This window comes from Chrysochloris asiatica, unplaced genomic scaffold (genome assembly GCF_000296735.1).
Source record: "Chrysochloris asiatica unplaced genomic scaffold, ChrAsi1.0 scaffold00136, whole genome shotgun sequence".
Taxonomy (NCBI): domain Eukaryota; kingdom Metazoa; phylum Chordata; class Mammalia; order Afrosoricida; family Chrysochloridae; genus Chrysochloris; species Chrysochloris asiatica.
Genome location: NW_006408654.1, coordinates 949577 through 973736, shown reverse-complemented (window position 1 = coordinate 973736; position 24160 = coordinate 949577). Strand labels below are relative to the sequence as shown.

The 24160-nt window shown below is 44.2% G+C and overlaps 1 protein-coding gene and 1 pseudogene across 2 annotated transcripts in view; one reads left to right on the top strand and one right to left on the bottom strand.

Moving 5' to 3' along the window:
- Positions 1-24160, bottom strand: part of ACPL2 (acid phosphatase-like 2) — a 48661-nt gene that overhangs the window by 14466 nt on the left and 10035 nt on the right. For both annotated transcript variants that reach the window (XM_006869843.1, XM_006869844.1), the window contains exons 2-3: positions 6643-6801; positions 5480-5606 (exon numbers count right to left, since the gene is read on the bottom strand). In XM_006869843.1, coding sequence (XP_006869905.1) covers positions 5480-5606; positions 6643-6801 — 286 coding nt within the window. The remainder of the gene's footprint in view (positions 1-5479; positions 5607-6642; positions 6802-24160) is intronic.
- On the top strand, positions 14870-17706 carry LOC102834081 (annotated as a pseudogene).

Here is a 24160-nt window from a genome sequence, read left to right as displayed (position 1 = left end):
AGTCAAGCCCAATGCACTTTTCAGTCTTTAGCTTTGTGGATTTTTGTTTTACTTGATGTAAATAACTGCTCCTTGCTTCTTGACCCATCACCAAGTCCTACTGATTCGAACTCATCCTTCTCAGATTCACCTCTCCTTCTCTGCTAATACCCTGGGAGTCCCAGCTCCATCACTTCTTAATGCAAAAATTATGTACCTCCCATGTGCCAGGTTCTGTCCTAGGCACAAAACAAACAGCAACCGTGAACAAAGAGAGAAAAATCATTCCTGGCATGGAGAGACTGACAGTGTACAATGAATACCATACATGTATGTCTGGGTATTAGAAGGTAGCAGATGTATGGAAATAAGAGGAGTAGGGTAAGGGGGTCACAGAGATTTTGGTGGAGGGAGGAATGTGAGGAGCTCTTACAGAAAAAGTTGACACTTGAGCAAAAACTTAAAGGAGGTGAGGGAACAGGCCATAAATATATATGGACAGTAGCCTTCTAGAGAAAACAGTGCAAATGCCCTAAGACAGCAGCATGCCAGACTATCTCGAGGCGAGCAAGGCACAGTGTGCATAAGTCAAGTGAAAAAGGGCAGAAAGAGAGGAGAGGAGGTCCACAGGTAACAGATGGTGTGAGATCACAGAAAGGCTCGTCGTCCATTATAAGGACTTCTGCTTCCACTCTGGGTAGTCTTTCTTTGGAATTATTAATACTATAATCATGTAAACCCCACTGCTCACTTCCAGCCTACCACCCTCCATGCTCTGGCTGTCAGAGAGCTTCATTTCATCCCTTCACTGCCCAGCCTGAAACTCTTCATCGTTCCCTCATTGCCCACATGCCTAGGGTCCATACTGCTGGCTGGGCACGCAGAGAATTGTTGTCTAGTTCCTGTTCTTCTCTCCCCTCTGTGCTTAAGCCCTGTGAAACTAACGTCAATGCTCCCCTGGACCGAGCTGTCCACAACCTCATACCTTTTCCCAAGGGGCCACCCATCAGCAGCTGCTACCTGACTGGCTCCAGCACAGCCTTTTAGGTCGTTTTCTCTGGGTGACCTTCCTTGATCTACCATCACACTCCCCTCTCTGCCCCAAGCTGAGTCAGGGACAAACTGTGGGACGAAAACCACGTCCACTTCTTTCTCTTCTTTTTGTATCAGTGCTGCTGCAGTTAGAATTCACTGAGTGCTGACATGTGTCAGCCACCACTTCCATCCCTATAGACACTCTGGGGTACCTGAGAAGCAGGACCACCTTTTCTTCCATGAATCTTCAGAAACCCAACAGTACCTGGCTGGCTGACTGTGTACTGTACAGTTGGTTCTGATTCATAGCAACCCTGTATAGTGTTTCTGAGGCTGTAAGGGAGCCTGTCTTTAAGGGCATGGAGCCCCTGGTGGACTCAAACTGCTGACCCTGTGGTTAGCAACTCAACGTGTAACCTGCTATGCCAACAGGGCTCCTACAACAGTACCTGGCACATGATAAATAAATCAGTTCCTGTTGAGTCAGCTCCAACTCATGGTGACCTCATGTGTGTCAGAGTAGAACTGTGCGCCACAGGATTTTCAATAACTGATGTTTTGGGAATAGATTGCCAGGCCTTGCTTCCAAGGTGCTTCTGGATGCCAATCTTGGTTAGCAGCCAAGCATGCTAACTATTTGTGCCATTCAGGGCACATCATGTTGTTGTTGATGGTAAGTGCCGTTGAGTTGGTTCTGACTCATAGAGACCTGTATAGGGTTTCAGAGGCTGGAAATCTTTACGGAACAGAAAACTTCATCTTTCTCTTGCAGAGTGGTGGTGGCTTGAATCACTGGCCTTAGGTTTGCAGTCCAGTGCTTATCCTACAGAGCCACCATGAATGTCATAGTCACTTAAAAATATAAAGTGTTAAGTAAATGCTGATTGAAGTGAATACTTTCTTCTTCCTCTGAGCTAGAAAAGCTTATGCAATTCATAGGAAAACAAAGCAAAACAACATTTACTAAGCATAGCCTATCAATGGCTCACAACCATACTGCTGGCGGCAGAGCTCTACAGGTTAGAACAACACCTTTCTCATGAGACTCATGGTTTTCAGAAGAGGCAGCTTCCACCACAAGAAGCTGTGCAGTGTTGCACTGTGGATGGAAACATTGGAGCACCTGACTTGTATGGATGAACAGCTCCTGCTTGATTCAGCTCTCTACATCTGTACCTGCCTGCCAAAGACTGGCTTCCAATGGACTAAAGTAATGGACACCCTCCAGATGCACTGCCTTTTTTGGGGGGTGGGTGTACACTAAGTTGTTATTGTTGTTAAGTGCCATAAAGTTGGTTCTGACCCATAGCGACCCTGTATAGAGTTTCTAAGGAGCAGCTGGTAAGCTTAAACCACTGACCTTACAGTTCAAACCGACTTTGTAGTCCAGTGCATTAACCCATAGTGCCACACCAATACAATAAGTATAAGGTCAAGAAATGACGATTTATGAAGCTGAGGTAGCATCTGGAAATGTGGCAGGCATTGCCAGGGACCCAGACACCACCATCCCAGGAGAGTCAGTGGCCCAAGGTGGCTCCACTTCATTGAGATTCCTGTTCACTCTAAGTACATGTTTATAACAACAAGTCAAATTTATTTATCTTTTAGAGATGGAATTAATTAAATGACACTAATTAATTAAACATGCATACTCTACCTTCTTTCCTCAAAGGATTTATGGCAACTCATAAAACTACAGAATAAAACTAGGCCAAAGGATAGAGACAAAGGAAAATGAAGGCAGAGGAAGCCAGGGTAACAGGGCCCCAGGAGCCAAGACTATCGAATGGGAGCTCCATCAAGGGAGCCGTCCATTGCCTTCTGACAAGACAGAGTAAGAGGCTCTGGGACTGCAGAGAAGGAAAGAGGCCAGGTCCCTGAGGGCCTCCATGTGGCTGCTGTAAATGACATGTGCCATTTATCACGCTCTCAATATGGACCAGGCTACATGCTTTTCCTGTCATCTTATTTAGACATCACAAGGATATTATAAGAGAGCTACATTATTCTCAGGAGTTCTGGTGTGGCGCTGTAGGATAAACACTGGACTACTAACCTCAAGGTTGATAGTTCAAACCCACTAGCTGCTCCTTGGAAGCCTTATTCAGATTTGCTATGAGTCACAACCGACTCCACAGTACTTAATAACAATAATTATTCCCATATTCAGAGTGAGGAAGTGACTTGCTCAACATCCGATACATGACAAAGGTTGACTCTGGCAAGGCCTCAAAGAATTCCATGGCAGAGGCTTAATCTGTAATGAGGCACATTATAAATATCACACCTATGAGTTGGAACTGATTCAATGGCATTTAATAACAGCAACAACGATTCTGTTTTTTATAATGCAGAATTTATAATGCAATCAACCCAATCCAACAACTGGTAAATGCCAGGCACTGGAGGGCACAGGGAGGGTAAGAACCAGAGCCCTTGAGGAGCCCGTGGTCTGGGGAGGGCAGAGACAGTCATGCTTGGGATGGTGAGCAGCAAAGGTCCAAGGACAACAGCCAGATGCCCAAGGTGGGTTCGGAGTCCTCGAGGTGCCCAGGGACATTCTGGCTACAGCTGATTGGTTTGGAAACAGACCCCTAGTCTAAGCCAAGCCAATCAAGTTCTTACATCTGGGAATTTGAAACCTGACTAGAGAAAGAGAAGCAGACACTGGGAGTTGCTGGGGCAGAAACATGTTGTTGGCCAAAGTCCTTGGGGCTGTCCTGCACCTGGCCAGCTCAGGGGCCTAGTGGTCCATCCATGCCTAGGCTCTTCACAGGGCTGGTGTCCACATGTGTGCAATGGCAAAGCTGTACCACTTGTTATACATTAACACTGCTGCACCTGACAAGCCACTTCTTCTAGCTGCCTTCCCAGAGCCCCTCCTCTGCCCACCAGCTACCCCCCAATGCTCTAACCTGCCCCCACAGCCCAGAAACTCGAGGGTTAATGCTCATAGCCAGTGGCTTCCACATTTGCCCCAATCCTGGTGTAACTCTGTATGATCAGCCGTAGACTCCAAACCACAAAGTTGGCAGTTCTAACCCACCAGCTGCCCCTTGGAAACCCTTCATGAGATTGCTATGAGTCAGACATGACTAGACAGCAGTTAACAACAACAAGACCAGTTAAACTCTCAAATCAGTTGCTACTGAGTTGACCTAAACTCATGGTGATCCCCTGTGTATCAATGCAGAACTGTGCACAGGCGTGAAGAGGTGAAGGACTGGCTGGAATTGGGCAAGGCAGGAGCAGAGGGGCCTGGCAGAAAGAATGGAACAAAAGGCGAGGGAGTCGGAGTTGGGCTAAAAAGAGAAAGCAAGTCCCTGCCTGGCCTCTCTGCTGTGGGCTGGACTTGTCCAGGGTGCTTCCAAGCCCATGGCCTGCTCGGTCATAGACCCATGTTTGCTGATTACAGGAAAGAAGGCCCAGGTTGCAAGCATCATGATTCCAGCAGTAAATGAACAAGCACAGAGAGACTGATAGGCAGGCAGGAGATCATGATATTTTTATAAATAACATGGTTTACTTCATCCCAAACCCTCAATACTGGACCTTGAAGGCTTGGACTGCAAAGGGTTAACCTAAAATCCCCTCAGTTATGTTGCAGTCTGCTTAACAAACAGCCCAGCCTACCACCCCAGAGGTCATCCAGAACTCCACTAGGCTTGCTCAGCTGGGAGTAGAGATTGGCACCCCAAAAGCATTCCATCAACATAATGTCTTTCCTACTGAGCGCTTCCCCATCTCCTGACCTCATTTAGGAAGCTCTGCTAGGGATGGTATGTGCCCCCAGATACACTTGCTGAGATCTGGCCTATCATTTTATTGCCAACTGTGCCTCTCATTTTAGGGGCATGCAATTTCCATACACAATTTCCATTCTCTGTTCAATTATTTTTCATCCTAAGAGCTCTCAACCAAGCACTGGCTGTCTCCATGCCTGTGAAAAATTAAAAGGTTGGAGGAACCTCTTACATTTATAAGGTGATGCTGTTGATAATGAACATCCCCCTACATCACCTCACTTATGCCACTCCCACATAAGTGAAGAAAGGAGGATGAGGCTCGGCCAGACCTGGGTTTTGCTTACTGCCCAAATGGAAGAGCTGAGCCAGACCATAAGGACTCCTAAACCAGTGCTCACAGCTCCATGTCCCAGCTGTTCCTCAAACTAAAGAACAGCAAGTGGCTGGGTGAGTGGGCCACAGACTGAACTGGGCTCAAATACTAGCTTTTCTGCTCTGTAGCCTTAAATGAGTGACTTCACCCGTTCTGGGTCTCAGTCTTCTCAACTGTAAAATGGCATCTACATATCAAACAGTCCTGAAGGCATCTGACAAACAGTGAGTGTCCAGCTAACACAGGTCACTCCCCCTGCCATGCAATTATGCCGGCATCTTTCTGATGAGTACAAGAGAGAAGAGACTCTTGAAAGATGCCTTTGAGAAGAAGTGCAATTTACCTGTTAGCCACCAGAGTGCAGTCAATTTCTAACCGCTTGGTTTTGGGAATGGCATACAGCGGGTACCTGTCCCCATGGCGGATGAAAACATGCACGGAGACCAGTTTGAAGTGATGCGGGGCGTGACCTGTGAGAGGAAAGCACAGTATTCATTCATCACTCTGGAAGTGCCAACATGGCTGGGTGCTCAGAACATAGGGCTACCTGGGTAATGTCCACTCTGGGATGCGGAGGGGCAATAGTGGCCTCCCAGGGGACACGGTGCCTTCCTGAGGGGCTACAGGGCCTTGGTCAGGAGAGGCACTGAATCACCTCATGACTCGGCAGAGGAGCATCAGAGGGCTGGTCATCTCTCAGCCTCCCCAGCAATACCTGGGGGAACAAGGCAGGGGACTGGAGGCTAGAGAAATGGGGCATGACCCCATTCCTTCACTCACATCCATAGATTTAAATATTTTATGAAACAAGGCAAATAAGTAAACATTCATCATAAATATTCAAACATATTATTCTTTGATACACTTCTGAAAAAACAAAGCTCTACACAGAAACCTTATTTTCCTACACCTTTACTATAAGACACCATGAGGACCTCCTGTGGAAGCTCTAAGCCCCAGGAGAGGTAGGGAGCCCAGCAGGATGCCCTGAAGCCCCACCAAGGACACCTTTCCATCTGGCTGGTGTTTCACTTCACTGAAAAATGTGGATAATGGTGAGCGCTTGTGGAAGGCTCACCGAAAGGGTGGTGGTTCAAACTCAACCAGAGGCTCCTCAGACAACAGACCTGCTAATCTGTTTCCAAAAGGTCATAGCCTTGAAAACAGTATGGAGCACAGTTCAACTCCATATACACAGAGTCACCATGAATCGGAATCAAATAATGATACACTGATAACTGGTTACCATAAACCATGCTATGCCGTGACTTGATTCTCTCAGCAGCACTGTGGAAGTTACCCCATTTTACAGATGAGGAAGCTAGCTGTGGCCCAGGTACTCATTCAAGGGCACAGCCTCATGGCAACTTCAGGATTTGAATGCCGGTTGTGTAGCTTCTTACCACGGTGCTGCTTGAAAAGAAATCGTCAACAAAGGTGTGTCTGTCCTAGTAAAACCCCTCCTGGTCTGCAAAATGCCAAGTCAGGCACCACAACCAGGCCTACCTTCCATGCTGCGCTCGGCCACACTTGGAATGTTGCAGTACAGACGAGCTTCGTAGACGGGGTCCATCACAGGGGGCTCTGTTACTGGGTCAGGCATGATTCTCTTTCGACTCTTGCTACTCACTTCATTCTTAGCTGTCGACACTGGAATCAGGTGGACTGTGAGGGAAGCAAAGCAGATCGTGACACATGAAGTCCCTGGAAGAGGCTCCGAGCAGGGCTGCAGTTCACTTGGAGTCATTACTCTCTCCCTCCAAATTAGGATGGGCTTTATTGTGCGAAGGATGCATGGTGACATAATGGCTTAAGTGTTGGGCTGCTAAGAGATTGGTGGTTTGAACCCACCATCCGCTCATCGGGAGAAAGATGAAACTGCCTGCTTCCCTCAAGATGTATTGTTTTGAAAACACTAAGGTGCAGTTCTATTCTGTCCTAGAAGTTTGCTATGAGTTGGAATCAACTCGAAGGATGTGGCTTTGCGTTAGTGTAGCAGGGATCCTGGGTGGCACCAGCAGTTTATGATGATTGACAAGTGACCTAAAGGTTGGTAGTTTGAACCACCCATGGAAGAGAGGTCTGGTGATCTGCTTCCATAAACATTATAGCCAAGAAAATCCTTTGGAGCTCAGTTCTACCCTATAACATATGGGGCTGCCCTCAGTCAAAGTCAACTTGATGGCAATGGGTCTGGGTTTATTCACGACCAATTTCTTGAAACCCATTGACTCCTGCCTCCTTCTTGATGTCTTTACTCTCTTCTCATCAGTAACTATCTATGCAACACTGGTGGAGCATCCCAGAGAAGGAGGCCTCGCTCAGAATGGTTAAAGAAAGGACTTATACACTAACTGCTTACGAACTGTTTTTCTCTCTCCTGGCCCCTTTTTTATTCTATTAACAATAACAAGGGGGAAACCATCATGTACTGAGCACTCACTAAGTGCTACAGGGAAGTACCTGATTATCTAATAGCAACCTTGCATTTGGTGGTCCTAGAGCCCAAGCACAGACATGCTCTCTAATCCTCATGGGAACACTTTACAGAAGACAGCCAAAGATCCTGGCAGAGGAGAAGGCAGCAGCTGCCTAAGGCATGTATGATGAACGGAGTTCTACCTCCAGGACAGGCTTCCCTATCACAGTCTGCTTTGTTTACATCTAGTACCACTCTTTCTGTTCATGAACTGCTCTCTGAAGCCCTGTGTGGTTCTGGTTGGACTGCCAATCACAGTGACCCCTTCCCGTTGGCTGGGAGTGGACCTGCGTGTGACTGGTGTTAGTGGAGAGCAGGGCAACTGGGCTCCTTTTCCTTGAGAGATGTGGTATCCAAAAACAAGCACCTGCTGCCAGTAAGTCAGTTCCTAATCTCAGCGATCCTACAGGACAGAGTAGGATGGCTCCCCAGAGGTTCTGAGACTCTACATCTTTATGGGAGCAGATAGCCTCATCTTTCACCTGTGGAGTCGCTTGTGAGTTTGAACCATTAAACTTCTGGTTAGAGAAGAGTAGCTATTTTCCCTTGATGCTGATCTGTAAGCGTGGACACGTGGGGCTGTCCCAACCATCTGTCCCTCCATGGACAGCTTCTGTATGTGGAGGAAAAGAATGATGCTAAGTAATGACAAGTCAGACCAACAAAAGAAGAGAGTTCATCAGAGAGACAAAGATGGGGAGAAAAGTGGCAAAGTCATAACCTCTCTTAGATTTCCCAGTTATGTAAGTTCAGAAAGTTGTTCTCTTACTTGGACTTGGGTTTCAGCTAATTTCAACCAAAAAAAATCCTGATTCACAGACCTCATCACTTATGGCATTAATGTATTCAACTGATAACTGAGAGTCTGGAAGCTCAAGTGCACCCAGAGAAAACTTAGAGACAAAAGCCTAGCAATCTACTTCTGAAGAACCAGTCACTGAAAACCTTACTGAGAACAGTTCTAACATACGTGGGGTTGTCCTGAGTTGGAATAGAGTCAACAGAAATTGTTATTATTTATATTGTTGTTGTGAAGTGGTTTCTATTTGGTTCCGACTCATAAAGCCCCTATGCACAACAGAATGAAGCACTGCCTGGCCCTACACCATCCTCGAGATCCTACACCATCCTCACAATCCTTGTTATGCTTGAACCCATTGCTGCTGCCACTGTGTCAATCCATCTCGTTAGGGTCTTCCTCTTTGTCACTGACCCTCCACTTTAGCAAGCATGATGCCTTTCTCCAGAAACTGGTCTTTCTGATAACATATACTAAGTATGAGAGATGAAGTCTTACTATCCTGGCTTCTAAGGATGATTATGTATAGAAAAATATAAACCCTTTTGATCTTTCCACACATGGGGAATGTTTTCCTAGCTTCACAGATTATCTAGAACTCCCCAAACAAGAGAAGTTATATTTTAATAGTAACTAAAGATCCAAGCAAAGCTGTCAGCTTGAGGACTAAGGTGCACCTGACCCAAGCCATGATATTTTCAATAACCTCGTATGCATGAGAAAGTTGGACAGTAAATAAGGAAGACCATAGATGCTTTTGAGTTATGGTGTTGGAGGAGAATACTGAAATTGCCATGGGCTGCCAAAAGAACCAATAGATTCGTGTTGGAAGACGTGCAGCAAGAGTGCTCCTTTGAGGCCAAGATGGCCAAACTTTGTCTCTCACTCTTTGGACATATTGTCAGGAGGGACCAGTCGCTGGAAAAGGACATCATGTTTGGTAAGATGGAGGGTAAGAGAAAAAGAGGAAGAAAGACCCCCAATGAGATGGATTGGCCAAGTGGCAGCATCAATGGACTCAAGCATGGCAACAGTAGTGAGGTTAGCCCAGGATCGGGCAGAGTTTTGTTCTGCTGTGCATAGGGTTGCTATGGGTCGGTACTGACTCAATGGCACCTAACAATAACAACAAAAATCCCCGGTGGTGCTGTAGGTTAAGCACAGGCCTCCTAAACACAAGGTCAGTGGTTAAAATCCACAAGCCACTCTGTGGGAGAAAGATGAGGCTGTCTGCTCCCAGTAAGATATATAGTCTTGGAAACCCTATATAGGGTCATTGTGAGTCAAAATTATCTCAATGGTAGTGTGTTTTTGTTTTTTGATTGAGGGAAAAAATGGTCATAATTGTGCCCCTGGATCTATCTAACTTCCAAAAGGCTTATAAATCACAATAATATGTATACATACTTTTGAACAATAGCTAAAACAGGTCCAGTCTAAATAGATTTAACTTCCCTAGTTGACCTAAACAGCAGTTCAAATCTACCAGCTGCTCCAAATGCGGCTTTCTGCTCTTGTAAAGATTTACAGGTTTGGAAACCCTATACAGGGTTTCTATGAGTCAGAACCAACTCCATGGCATATAACCACCACCACCACCACCACCACCACCAGTTAACCTAAATATTACCCCACACATCTGTTGATTTGTAGTACTGTAGTGACTTTCGTGTTGCTGTGATGCTGGAAGTTATGCCGCTAGTGTTTTAAATACCAACAGGGTCACCCATGGTGGACAGACTTCAGCGGAGCTTCCAGACTAAGACAGACTAGGAAGAAGGAGAAGCAGACCACTTCTGAATGACTAGCCACTGAAAACCTTATGAAAAGCAGTGAGAAGGCACTCAAAATATGGCTGAGGAAGAGCTGTCTCCTCAGAGTAGAGTTGGCCTTAATGATGTGGATGGAATAGAGCTTTCAGGACTTTCACTTGCTAATGGGGCATGACAAAAAATGAGAAAAAGCTGCAAACATTCATTAATATTCAGAATTGGGAATGTATGAAGTATGAATGTAGTAAAATTGGAAGTCATCAAAAATGAACAAGAACATATGAACATCATATTGTACGCATTAGTGAGCTGAAATGGGTAGATATTGGTCATTCTGAATCAGATATTCATATGGTGTACTATGTCAGGAGTGACAAATTCAAGGGAAATGGTGTCACATTCATCATCCAAATGAGCATTTCAAGATCTATATAGAAACATAATGCTGTCTGTGATAGGATAAGGCAGACAAGTTAACAAAACTATTATTCAAATGTACCCATCAATCACCAAAGCCTGGAATGAAGAAATTGAAGTCTATCAACTTCTTCTTTCTAAAATTGATCACACATGCAATCAAGATGCGTTGGTAATTACCAGTGATTAGAATGTGAAAGTTGGAAACAAAGAGAGGGGATCAGTAACTGGAAAACATGGCTTTAGTGATAGAAAATTATGCTGGAGATTTCATGATAAAATTTTGCAAGATCATGATTTATTCACAGAAAATACTTATTTTCAACAACATAAATGGTGACTGGTGTGGTGCTGTGGGCTAATGCATTAGACTACAAAGTTGTTTGAACTGCAAGGTCAGTGGTTCAAGCTCACCAGCTGCTCCTTGGAAACCCTATACAGGGTCGCTATGGGTCGGAATCAACTCAACAGCACTTCACAACACAACATACACGTGGACATCAACCAGATGGAATGCACAGGAATCAAATTGACTACATCTGGGAAGAGATGACGGAGAAACTCACAACATCAGCCAAAAGAAGACCAGGAGCTAATTGTGATTGCTCATATGCAAGTTCAGGCACTGAAGAAAATTAAAACAAGCCCACAGAACCAAAACATGACTTTGGACATATCCCACCTGAATTTAGAGGCCATTTCAAGAACAGATTTGATACATAGAACACTAATGACCGAAGACCAGACTAGCTATGGGATGGCATCAAGAACACCATACAGGAAGAAAGCACAAGATCATTAAAAAGACAGAAAAGAAAGAAAAAAATCAAATTTCAGCAGAGATGCTGAAAAATGTCTTGAATGTAGAATAGCTAAAGCAAATGGAAGAAATGATGATGCAAAAGAGCTGAACAGAAAATGTCAAAGGACAGCTTGAAAAGACTTATTATAAGGAAATTTGCAAAAACCTGGAGTTAGAAAACCAAACTCTCAGCATTTCTCAAGTGGAAAAAACTGAAGAAAAAATTCAAACTTCAGGTTGAAATAGTTATGAGCAAATGGTGTGGCCATGGGAGAAAGATGAGGCTTTCTGCTCTTGTAAAGATTTACAGCCTCAGAAACCCTATACGGGGTCACCATGAGTTGGAATCAACTCCACGGCACCCAACTACCACCACATCACCAGTTGACCTAAATATTTCTACAAGTTTCACACATCCATCAATTTGTAGTACTGTTGTAGACTGCAAACCACAAGACTGGCAATTCAAACCCACCTGCTGCTTCTCGGAAACTACACAGAGTCTTAAGAGTAGGAACCAGCTCGATGGCACATAACAACAGCAACATGGGCAAAATAGTGAATGATGCAGTAAACACTGAAAGAAAACAGAAGGAATGCACAGAGTCAACTGTATCAAAATGAATTGGTCAGCATTTAACTATTTCAGGAGACAGAAAATGATCAAGAACCTATAGTATTGAAGAAAGAAGTCTGAACTGCACTGAAGACATTGGTGGAAAAACAAGGGTCCAGGAATTCACAGGATACAAATTGAAATGTTTCAACAAACTAATGCAGTGCTGGAGGCGCTCACTCATCTATTCCCCAAAATTTGGAAGACAGTTACCGGGCCAACTGACTGGAAGAAATCCATATCTGCCCATTACAAAGAAAGGAGACCCCAAAAAAATGCAGAAATTATGGATCAATATAATTAATATCACATGTAAGTAACATTTTGCTGAAGATAATTCCAAAACACTTGCAGCAGCTTACCAATAGGAAGCTGCCAGAAATTCAAGCCAGATTCAAAAGAAGATGTGGAATGAGGGATATCACTGCTGATGTCAGATGTATCTTGGCTGAAAGCAGAGAATACAAGAAAGATGTTTACTTGTGCTTTACTGACTATATAGATATATAAAGGCTTTCAACTGCGCAGTTCATAACAAACTTGGATAACATTGCTTAGAATGAATATTCCAGAACATTTCATTGTGCTTATGAAGAACCTGTACATAGACCAAGAGGCAGTAATTCAAACATAATAAGGGGATACTGAATGGTTTAAAATCAGGAGGTTATTGTGTTAGGGTTGTATCCTTTCACCATACTTATTCAATCTGTATGCTGAGCAAATAATATGATAAACTGGACTCTATGAGGAAGAAAGTGACATCAGGACTGGAGGAAGGCTCATTAATAAAGTGCAACATGCATATGACACAACCCTGCTTGCTGAAAGCAAACAGGACTTGAAGCTCTGTACTGATGAAGATCAAAGATTGCAACTCAATGTAAAGGAAACAAAAATCTGCACAACTGGATCAATAAACATCATGATAAACAGAGAAAAAGTTGAAGTTCTCAAAGACTTCATTTTACTTGGATCTACAATCAACACTCATGAAAGCAGCAGTCAAAATACCAAATGACATATTGCATACGACAACTCTGATTCATAAGGCCTCTTTAAAGTGTTGAAGTGCAGAGATATTAGTTTCATGACTAAGGTGCACATGACCCATGCCATGGTGTTTTCAATAGTCTCATATGCATGTGAAAGTTGGACAATGAATAAAGAAAAACCATAGAAAAATTGATGTGTTTGAATTGCGGTGCTGGAGAAGAATATTGAGTACCATGGACTTCCAAGGAGCATATGGTGGGTTTGAACTGCCGACCTGTGGTTCACAGTCCAGTGTTGATCCTACAATGCCACACTAGGAGTCCAATGTGCTGAACAAAACCTTAAGAAAATATTTTTATCCTAAAACAAACATTATTTGATGGTTACTAGGGGTCCTAGTGTGGCACTGTGGGATAAAGCACTGGACTGTAAGGTCTGTTTGAACCACAAGGTTGGTGGTTCAAGCTCACCAGCTGCTCCTTAGATACCCTATACAGGGTCACTATGAGTTGGAACTGACTTGATGGCACTTAACAACAACAACAGGGGTGCAAGAGCTGTTACTGTTGTTGTTAAGTGCCATCAAGTTGATTCCAACTCAAAGTGACCCTGTATAGGGTTTCTGAGGAGTGGCTGGTGAGTTTGAACCGACGGCTTTACAGTTAAAACTAACCTTGTGGCCCAGTGCTTATCTTACAGCACCACACCATGGCTAGAAGGTAAACACATGTTAACTTGGGTGATGGGAAAGGCAATATCCAGCAAGAGATAGTTTGGCAAAAGAATGATGAAAACACAGTTAGGAAGGCAAGGTCTAAAGGGGATAAAAGTACTTCTGTTATATATACAACTCTGCAACAACAGTGTTCTATAGGTTGATACATGGACAGATACACAGGCTGAATGAGTATGGGAGAGTAGGTGTGTACCCATACATATAACGAGTTTGACAGAGGATATATGTACATTGGTATTTCTCTTTACTGCAAACACACCTATGAATGTGGTAGAGCATACAGGGAGCAAAATGATGAAAACCTCTTAGACATTACCAAAGACCTAAGGCAATGAGTTGCTGGGTCTGGGGGCTCAGGACCATAGTCTCAGGGGATGCCATGATCAACTGGCATAACAATCCACAAAGACAATATTTTACATCCTAGTTTGGGGAGTAACGACTGGGATCTTAAAAGGTCATGAGCAGCTGTCTAAGGTGCAACTGTTGGTCTCTCCAGGTGTTAAAGAAAGAAGAGTGATGAAAATCGAAGACGACTGGAATCAGTCAGTCCAATGAACTAATAATGTGAACAGCAGACTCTGAGACCAGCAAACTAGATGGTGCCTGGCTACCACTACCCACTGCTTGGAAAGGGGTCACATTAGAAGGTCCTAGATAGAGTAGGAGGCAATGTGGTACCACACTCAAAATTATAAAAAAGATCAGGCTTACTGGTCAGAAGGAACTCTGATAGCCTAGAGGGTTACAAGTTGGGCTGCTAACCGTAAGGTCAGCAGTTTTAATCTACCATCTGCTCCTTGGGAGAATGATGAGGCTTTCTGCTCCCATAAAGGTCTACAGTCTCAGAACTGATTCCACGACACACAACCATCACTACCACAACTGATCAGGAACCCAAGACTGTGGCCCTCAGCCACCATTTAGGTCTGGAGCGGAACTCATCTTTGTGGCCTAATTTTTAGTCAAGGTGCTGTTGTTAAGTGCTAGCAAGTTGGTTCTAACTCATAGTAACCCTGTATGGGGTTTCAAGGAATGACTGGTGAGTTTGAATCACTGACCTTGGAGTTAACAGTCTAGTATTTATCCTACAACGCCACACCAGATGTTATATGGATGGCGGTGGGGGCGCTAACACTCGCAAGGTATGCTCACCATAGAATGGTTAATCATTCAAGATCAAAAGGGCAACATTTACCTAAGGACCAAGTTCAAAAGGGTTAGGAAAGAGGGTACAATGGAAATATCCATAGGGAAGAAGTCGTATAACTATGGCTACAAGGAAAGGATTGAAATCAGTGAGATGAAGAGATGAAACAAAGTGTATGATTTGTTAAGTGTAAACCTAATGATCTGCTCTGTTAAACTTCACTCAATTCACAAAATTAAAAAAAAAAATTGTTTTTAAAACTTCCTTTAGGTAAACATATGCTATAAACAAAGGTAAATGACAAGCAAGCAATACACGTAGCAAAATATATTTGTAGCACAAATGATTAATATCTAAAGTACATAAGAGTTTGTACAATGGAAAAATCAGTAAAGAATATGAGAAGACTTAAGTACACAAAAAGAAATACCAATTTTTGAAAGCTATAAGCAGTCATCAGAGGTGCAATTGGTCTCTCCCTGGCTGGAGTTAAGAAGAGTGATGAAAACTGAAGATACATGGAAACAATTAGTCCAATGGACAGATGGCCAGTCTCCATGACTCTGAGACCAGAAGAACTAGATGGTACCTAATTACCACTACCAATTGTTCTGAAATGGATCACACTAGAAGGCCCTGGATAGAGTGGGAGAAAATGTGGAAGTAAACTCAAAATCATAACAAAGACCAGACTTACTGGTCAGCCAGAGACTGGAGAAACCTTGAAGACTACTGTCCTTTAGTCACCCTTCTGGTCTGGAACTGAATTCACTCCAGTTGCTCAATTTTTGGCCAAAAACTAAGGGGAACAATACCACTAGTAAGGTACGCATGCCTTAGAATAATCGACTTTTTGAGATCAAAAGTATAGCATTTACCCAAGGACAAAGTTTCAAAGAGTCAGGGATATGGAAGAACGGAAATAAGAAACACAATGGGACAAGAGGAGGTGGGATAAGTGATGTTATATTAAGGGGGAAAGCAATCAATGAAATCAGACAAAATGTACACTAACTGTTGAATGTAAAACTGGTGATCTGCTCTGTAAATCTTCATTTAATGTACAATAAAATGTTTAAAAAGAGGAAAGAAAAGACCACTGGCCAATAAACAGATAAAAAGACATTCAACCTTATTCCTAATTAAAGAAATACAAAATGAAGTCACAATGGGATATGATTACCCCTCCCCCTCTCAAACCAGAAAGACAGGTTTTAAAGATAACACTCAGTACTGAGAAGGATATGAGAAACATTACTAAAAGTAGGGGCAGAAATTGGAATGGCCTTTTGTAAGGAATTGGTGCCATCAAAATGTTATGTGAGAGAATCTCAAATTTCTAAAAAAAAAAAAAAATAAACAAGTAGACAAAAACCCAGACCGACTGGACTGGTTGAAACTGAGAGAGTCTCTGAAAAACTCTTCAAACTTTGAACCAAAACAACACCTGAGGTCACCTTGAAGCTAAATAACAAACTGGTTCAAAAAAAAAGAGTATCCCCCTTAATACTTTGCTCCTTTAAACCATCCCCTAGATGAAACCAAATGCTCAACAATTACTTTAAAACAAAAATGAGAATGTAAGCAGGGCAGGGAAACTAAATGACTTTTTCCACTGGAACAAAAACAATGAGAATGTTGAAGCTTTGTGAAGTACGTAACCAATGTCACTGAACAACGTGTAAAAGAAAATGTTGAATGGGAGCCTAAACTGCTATGTAAAACTTCACCAAAAGCACAATACAATAATATTTTTTTAAAACATCATATGTGAATTACTCTGGATACTCTGTATCCCTATGCACAAAGCTGTACAATCCAGAGAGATTCCCTGCATTGCTGTTTGTAATAACAAAAAAAAGCAAATAGTCTAAATATCCATCCTTAGCAGAACATTATTACATCCACACTGTGGAGTTGTCTGCCACAGTGAGAAAAAGGATGGAGGTGGGAGCTGCTGCCATGTTGCCATGCTCCTAGCTCCAGGGCAGTTCCCGAGACCCACCCCAACTACACCATTTATATCAACAATCTCAATGAGAAGATCAAGAAGGATGAGCTGAGGAAGTCGCTGCATGTCATCATCTCCCAGTTTGGCCAGATCCTCGATATCTTGGTGTCACAGAGCCTGAAGATGAGGGGCCAGGATTTTGTCATCTTCAAGGTCAGCAGCGCCACCAATGCCTTGCGCTCCATGCAGGGTTTCCCCTTCTATGGCAAGCCCATGTGAAGACAGTATGCTAAGACTGGCTCCTCCATCATCACCAAGATGAAGGGCACCTTTGTGGAGCGGGACCACAAGCGGGAGAAGAGGAAGTCTGAGAGCCAGGAGATACCAGCTGCCAAGAAGTCCATGCAGGGTAGGGCAGCCGCCCCTGTGGTAGGGGCTGTTCAGGGCCCTGTACCAGGCATGCCTCAAATGACACAGGTGCCCCACATCATGCACTACATGGCAGGCCAGCCTCCCTACAAGCTTCCCCCCAGCACGATCCCACCACCAGGCCTTGTGCCTGGCCAGCTCCCACCAGAAGCCATGCCCCCGCAGCAGCTGATGCTGGGACAGATGCCATCTGCTCAGCCTCTTTCAGACAACCCATCAAATCACATCTTGTCCCTCACCAACCTGCCTGAGGAGACCAATGAACTCATGTTGTCCATGTTTTCTAACCACTTCCTGGGCTTCAAGGAGGTGCAACTGGTCCCTGGGTAGCACGATATCACCTCCGTGGAGTTTGACAGGGCTCTGCAGGGCTTCCAGGTCACCCAGAACAATGCCATGAAGATCTCCTCCGCCAAGAAATAGTGCCCTTCCCCCCACATCCACCCTCCCCTGTTCCTGTTCTTGAGTCGCCCTTCCCCTCTTGACTCAACCCCCTTGAAAGTAAGTCTCCCCTTGGGGGCTTTCTCTGAGCTGTGTGGGAACGAGTGGTCACCACACAGCACTGTATCCAGAGTCTGGCCCCAGACATTGCACCTGGCACTGTAGGCTGGAATTAAAGTGTTCAAGCTCACCAGTCAGTCCTTGGAAACCCTATACACGGTTGCTAAGGGTCAGAATCAACTCAACGACACTCAACAATAATAACAACATATATATACACATACACACACATACATTTGCATTACTGTTGTTAAGTGTCTCTACTCCCCAAATCTGGCCAATTCAATAACTGATCACAGATGTTACCTCCTCCTGGAAGCTCACCCTGAATCTCTGGGCAGTTCTGAGAATCCTGTTCTCTGTGTCACCCATTTCCTGCTGCTATCTCAGCTCAGACCACAGTCCTTGTAAGCAGGGGTGTACACAGTTTGTCAGTCCACTGCCCCAGACATCTGAAGGGCCAACGCTATGCCTTTTTTATGTTTATATCCCTCCTGTGACCAGCATGAGGCAAAACAAAACACAAAGAGCCATTGTTGCAGTCTGTTCCTACTCAGAGTAAACCCATATGTGTCACAGTAAAACTGCTCCAGGTATTTTCAATGGCTGGCTTTTTGGAAGAACATCACTAAACCTGTCTTCTGAGGCACCTCTGGGCAGACTTGAACTTATAAAAGTTTGGTTAACAGCCAAGCATGTTAACCATTTGTACATTTGTGGGACTCTGGGCACAAGGCAAGTCCTTCATGAATGCTGCTAAACTGAAGGGTGCTCTGAACTAGGCCCATGCTCCATGCTTTTGATGAAATATCTCAACGTATTTTCATATGGGAGAACTGAGGGAGGGGGTAACCTAACCAGTGCAGGGGAGGAAACTTCTTAAGCTAAAACTTCTTGAGCTAAAAACAAAAATGGTTAAATTAAAGAATAAAATCCTAATTCTTATTAAAGGAAAAAAAAGCCCAGATGATTCACTGTACTTGAAGACACTAGAAGAACCCCCAAGTGTATCACCTTGAGATACCCTTTAAACTTTAAATCTATTTCTAAAGGTCACCTTCCAGCTAAACACAGACTGGCTCATAAGACAAACAGTATCACCTATGAGTCCTGGGCTCCTTTTTAATTAAAAAAAAAAAAAAAAATCATCTATATGAGACTAAATGATCAACATACATTTCCCCTAAAGTACTAGCCACTCCTTGGAACCTACTCAATGGCACTTAACAATGACACAACTGGGAATGGATCTGTGTGTGACTGGTGTTAGTGTGGAATGGGGCAGCTGGGGAAGAAAAGAACTGTTCTACAGGGTTCCGCTTTTACAGGAGCAGACAATCTCATCTTTCACCCTCGAAACAGCTGGTGAGTCTGAACCACTGACCTTGAGGTTAGCAGCCCAACGCCTAACCCATATTGCCACCAGGGCTCTTTGAACAATATGTATGTTGTTGTTGTTAAGTGCTGTCGAGTCGGTTCCAACCCATAGCGACCCTGTACAGGGTTTCCGAGGTTGTAAATCTTTACGGGAGTACAACGCCTCATCTTTCTCCCGCAGAGCAGCTGGTAGTTTCGAATTGCTGACCTTGCAGTTCGCAGCCTGATTCATAACCACTACAGGTTATGTATAGAGATTGTTAAATGGGAGCCTGATTTGCGAAGTAAACTTTCAACAAAAACTCAATGTTGTTGTTAGGTGTCATTGAGTCGGTTCCAATACACAGCGACCCTAGGCACAACAGAACAACACACTGCTGTGTCTTGTACCATCCTCACAATTGCTGCTATGCTTGCACCTGTTGTTGCCATTGTGCCAATCCATCTCATTGGGGGGGGGGGGCTTCCTCTTTTTCTCTGACCCTCTACTTTACCAAGCATGATGTCCTTTCTGACACCATGTATGAAGTATGAGAGACAAAGTCTGGTCTTCTCGGTTTCTAAAGAGCATTCTGGTTGTACTTCTTCCAACATAGATTTATTTGCTCTTTTGGTAGTCCATGGTACCTTTAATATTCTTCTCCAACACCATAACCCAAATGCATCTATTCTTCTACAGTCTTCCTTATTCACTATCCAACTTTCACATGCAAATAAGGCTACTGAAAATGCAATGGGTTTAGTCCTCATATGAACATTTTTGCTCTTGAACACTTTAAAGATATCTTGTGCAGTATATTTGCATAATGCAATACATCATTTGATTTCTTGACTGCTGCTTCCGTGAGTATTAATTGTGGATCCAAGCAAAATGAAGTCTTTGAAAACTTCAATCTTTTCTCCATTTATCATGATACTATTTATTGGCCCACTCGTGAAGATTTTTGTGTTTTTTTTTTTTACATTAAGGTATAACCCGTACTGAAGGCTGTGGTGTTTGATCTTTATTCAGTAAGTACATTAAGTCCTCAATAAAATAATTATTTAAAATAAAAAGAAGACGGTAGCTACATGCAGCTCTATAGCATAAGATAACCACTGGACTACTAACCACAAGGACAGTGGTTCACACTCATCAGCCGCTCCAAGGGAGAAAAGATTTACAGCCTCAGAAACCCTACATAAGGTTGCTCAGCATCAGAACCAACGCCATAGCACTTAACATCAACAATACAACAACAACAGAAGAGGAGAAGGGAGCCAACACAAGTCAACAGAGGACCAGAACCAGCAGGCTGGCTGGCTGATGAGATGCTTTAGGGCCACTCTGAGGCCTGGTCCAGTTTGCTTCCAGGGTTGATCCCTGCAAGGCTGGTCTGACAGGCTTCCTCTGCTCAGCAGTGTGTCTCATGGTATCAGTTCTGGGCTTACTTTGCTCATCAGTACAAAGGGGACTGAGGAACAGGCTTTTCTGGGGAAAACACTCCCCAGCATCTCTAGCTACCTGCGGAAGTAGCTACAATTAGGAAGTCTGGTGACACCAAGCAGATGTCATCAGGCAGGTAGGTGGGAGAACAAAGTTTCATTCTGTAGGTGGAACAAACCCAGGGCTCTGGATGAGTGCCGGGAGGCCACTGTGCCAGCAACATGAATGACAGAGGGAGACTTCTTTTACTGATAGTTAACTAAAGCTGTACCAATAACTGTGCAATTTCTCTGTGATGGTTGGTCCCTCAGGGGTATCATTACCAAGCAAAGGGAAGGTCTCTAGAAGTCACTTGTGGAAATGGGGCTTTCATTTGCATCTACCTTCCCTGTTCATCTCTCCTATAATTACTTTCTCTTGTCCACACATCTAGAACCCTCTTATATAAAAAGATGCCAGTGGGATCTCAATTCCCAAGAAGTAACAGGAAAATTACCTCTAAAGCTTCTCCTTGGGCCTCTTGCTCTTAAAAGCAACAAGTAAACATCTCAGCATCTTGAATAAAGCAGCCAGACATTGTTCCGGGTAAACCCCCTCTCCTCTCCACTTTCCAATGCACAGACGGTGAGGCTGTTGTGTGCACTATCAGAAAACATTTCAGCAGCTGTGATTAGGGGAGAGCCAGATCGACCCACTCTGTTTTTTCTAGCTCAGGTCCCATAGACTGCAAACCCAGGCCTGCTGACCTCCAAGCCTGGTGTTTGTGCATCTGTCCTTCTGGCCATCCAGAATTTGTTGAGCATCTGCTGGAGATTCAACAGAGACTCAGACAGAGTAGGTCTCTGCCCTCATGGAGTTCTGCCCAATTGCAAAGGGTGACCAGGTATTAAATAATTAACAGAAAGCATAAGAACCAGAGTGGGTAATGGCTTCCTTACTCCCTGGGCTTTGGTTTGGGGAGTGCTTATGTGGGTGTGGTGCAGGGAAGGCTGAGATATAAAGGAAACACCACTGGGAAACCACAATAAGAATGGTTAATAACAGGCTCCAGCAACATACAGCCTGATCAGTAAATCTTGGGCTGTGTCTTCAAGGAGACATTATCTAATAATGATTTCCTTATTTTAAGTTTAGTTTATTCTATCCGTAGTCTCACAGAATAGAAGATGAGAAAAGTCCAGGGTCAGGGTCAGATCCTAGCTCCCAGGCTACAAGTCCCTATCTGGCCTTGGGTCTCAGGTCAGCATAGCTACTGCCACAAACTCAACCACAGGGTCAGCAGGCAGTGTCAGAGCCAGGTGTCTGCTGCCAGCTCATTCCTTGGGAGTCACCTTGACTTGCACAAACATAGGTCTTCCCTCCAGGGTACCAAGCCAATGCCCATGATCTCTAGCCCCATACTGAGGTCCTACTTCAGCACAGAGGACAAAAAAACTGCCTGCAGAACAGGCCTTCATCTACCTTCTATCCTTAGGGAACTTCTATATGCAAACCCTGCACACTGGACCTCAAAATGACTTCAACAGAGCTCATCACCCCCCTTTCTTCACTGGGGACAGCTCCGTTATCTTCCACGATAACCATGTGGTCTGGTGGGGGCTGTCATGTTGCTCCAACAGGGCTCTGTCCTTGCCACGCTGACTGGTACTGACATGGGGCCGCCTCTACCCAGCTGTGCTAATAAGCATCCCAGCCAGAAAAGAGAAGCTTCTTCACATGGAAGATACTGTCTGTAGTGGGCTTCAGAGGACTTCCAAACCCACCATCTTCAAGGTTCCCCTGTGCTTGTATGGTTGTGTTGTCAACTGATTACGCCAACTCCCTGATAGATTCAAGTTAGGATCAGACACCCATGGAGTCTCTGGAGGACTGAAATGGTTAAAGACTTGGCTGTGAAACAAAAGGTTGGTCGTTGGAATCCACCCAGAGGTGCCTTGGAAGAAAGTCCTGGAGATCACTGAAAACCTTCTGAGGCAGCTCTACTCTGATACAGGTTGGGTCACCATGGCAACTGGTTCACATATCCACAGGTATTCCAATGAATGTGAGCAAGATGAGGATGAAAGTGTGGGCTCAACTTGGTCTCTATTGCTCAGGACTCAGCTGCCCACAGAGTCACTCACATCACTGACTGTATTTGGACCTGTCCTGGGCTGGTCACCTCCTTATAAGACTATAGTCACCTCTGCCTGGGGACTCTTCTCTTCCCGGTGCACTGATGTCTGTCCTCCATCACCCCTGCTGCCAGTTGTCCATGGCTTTGAATGCAAGCAGAAGACCTAGGGTTGGAGACTTCATGAACCATGGGGTCCCAAAGACCTAAATTAGAGTACTGGCTCCACCACTTCCTGTTCTGTGGCCTTGGGCAAGTCTCTTTCCTCTCTAATATCTTTTCATCTGTGAAATGAAGACAATATGAACACCAGGCTTGTGGATGAGGGGGACCCAAGGTATCTCCAATAAAGCACTGGAATGTCGATCAAGAACTGCTACCTAGGTCCCTGTCCATGCCCTTATTATGTTTCTTCCTGATCTTTACTGTTATAAGTGCCGACAAGTTGGTTCTGACCCACAGCGACTTTTTATAGGGTTTCCGAGGAATGGATGTTGAGCTTGCAGCACCGACCTTGCGATTCAAACCAACTGCAGTCCAGCACATTAACCCACAGCGCCACACCAGGACTCCTGTTCCCTTCAGGCTGTTAAAAGGTGCTTCCTTGAAGTAGAGATTAGGAAAGGATGCTGACCCTCTGATTTCACACATCCAAGGTAGAGGGTCAGAGAAGAAGAGGAGGAACCCCCCGAACAAGATGGACTGGCCAAGTGGCAGCATTGATGGACTCAAGCATGGCAACAGTAGTGAGGTTGGTCCAGGATTGGACAGTGTTTCATTATGCTGTGCATAAGGTTGTTATGAGTCAGTACCGACTCGATGGCACCTAACAACAACAACAGAAGCACATAGCAGCAGTCTATCTTCCCTCTCAACTATTCCAGTTTTAGCTGTGCTTCCAACTTCCTTAAATATATTCCACTTAACCAAGATGGAGTCTTCTCATAAACTAAAATAAACTAAGCCCACCCCCGAATTTCGCTAATCCCCTCCTCCCAATAATCCAAAAGGCTATTGAATCTCATCTCCTTCACTGACCTGCCAAGAAATAATGATTTGCTCTAACAGGCAATACCCATAATTTTCTTAGTGCTCCTCAAGCCACTAAATTATCTTAAATGCTCAATGTTGTCTCTACCTTGTGTGGAATATAAAATGTGTACGTAATTATCCAGTGTAAAGCAGAACCACAACACCAAAGCCCACAGCTCTTTGATTTGCCTTAATTCACTTGCATTTGCAAGGAGAGATGGAGATTGTGTGCAACAATTTAGAAAGCATCCAGGTAAAATGTGAAAAGCCAAGTTCACATTCATACATTTTCAAGTACCTGGTTTTGCACAGGTAAGAATGATCATACAACTGAATCTACTTTTTAGTCTATCTGCTTTGAGTCACATATGCCAATTTTTCTATTATTCTCTTTTATTTTTCTGTGACTACAAAGTTTTACTCACTCT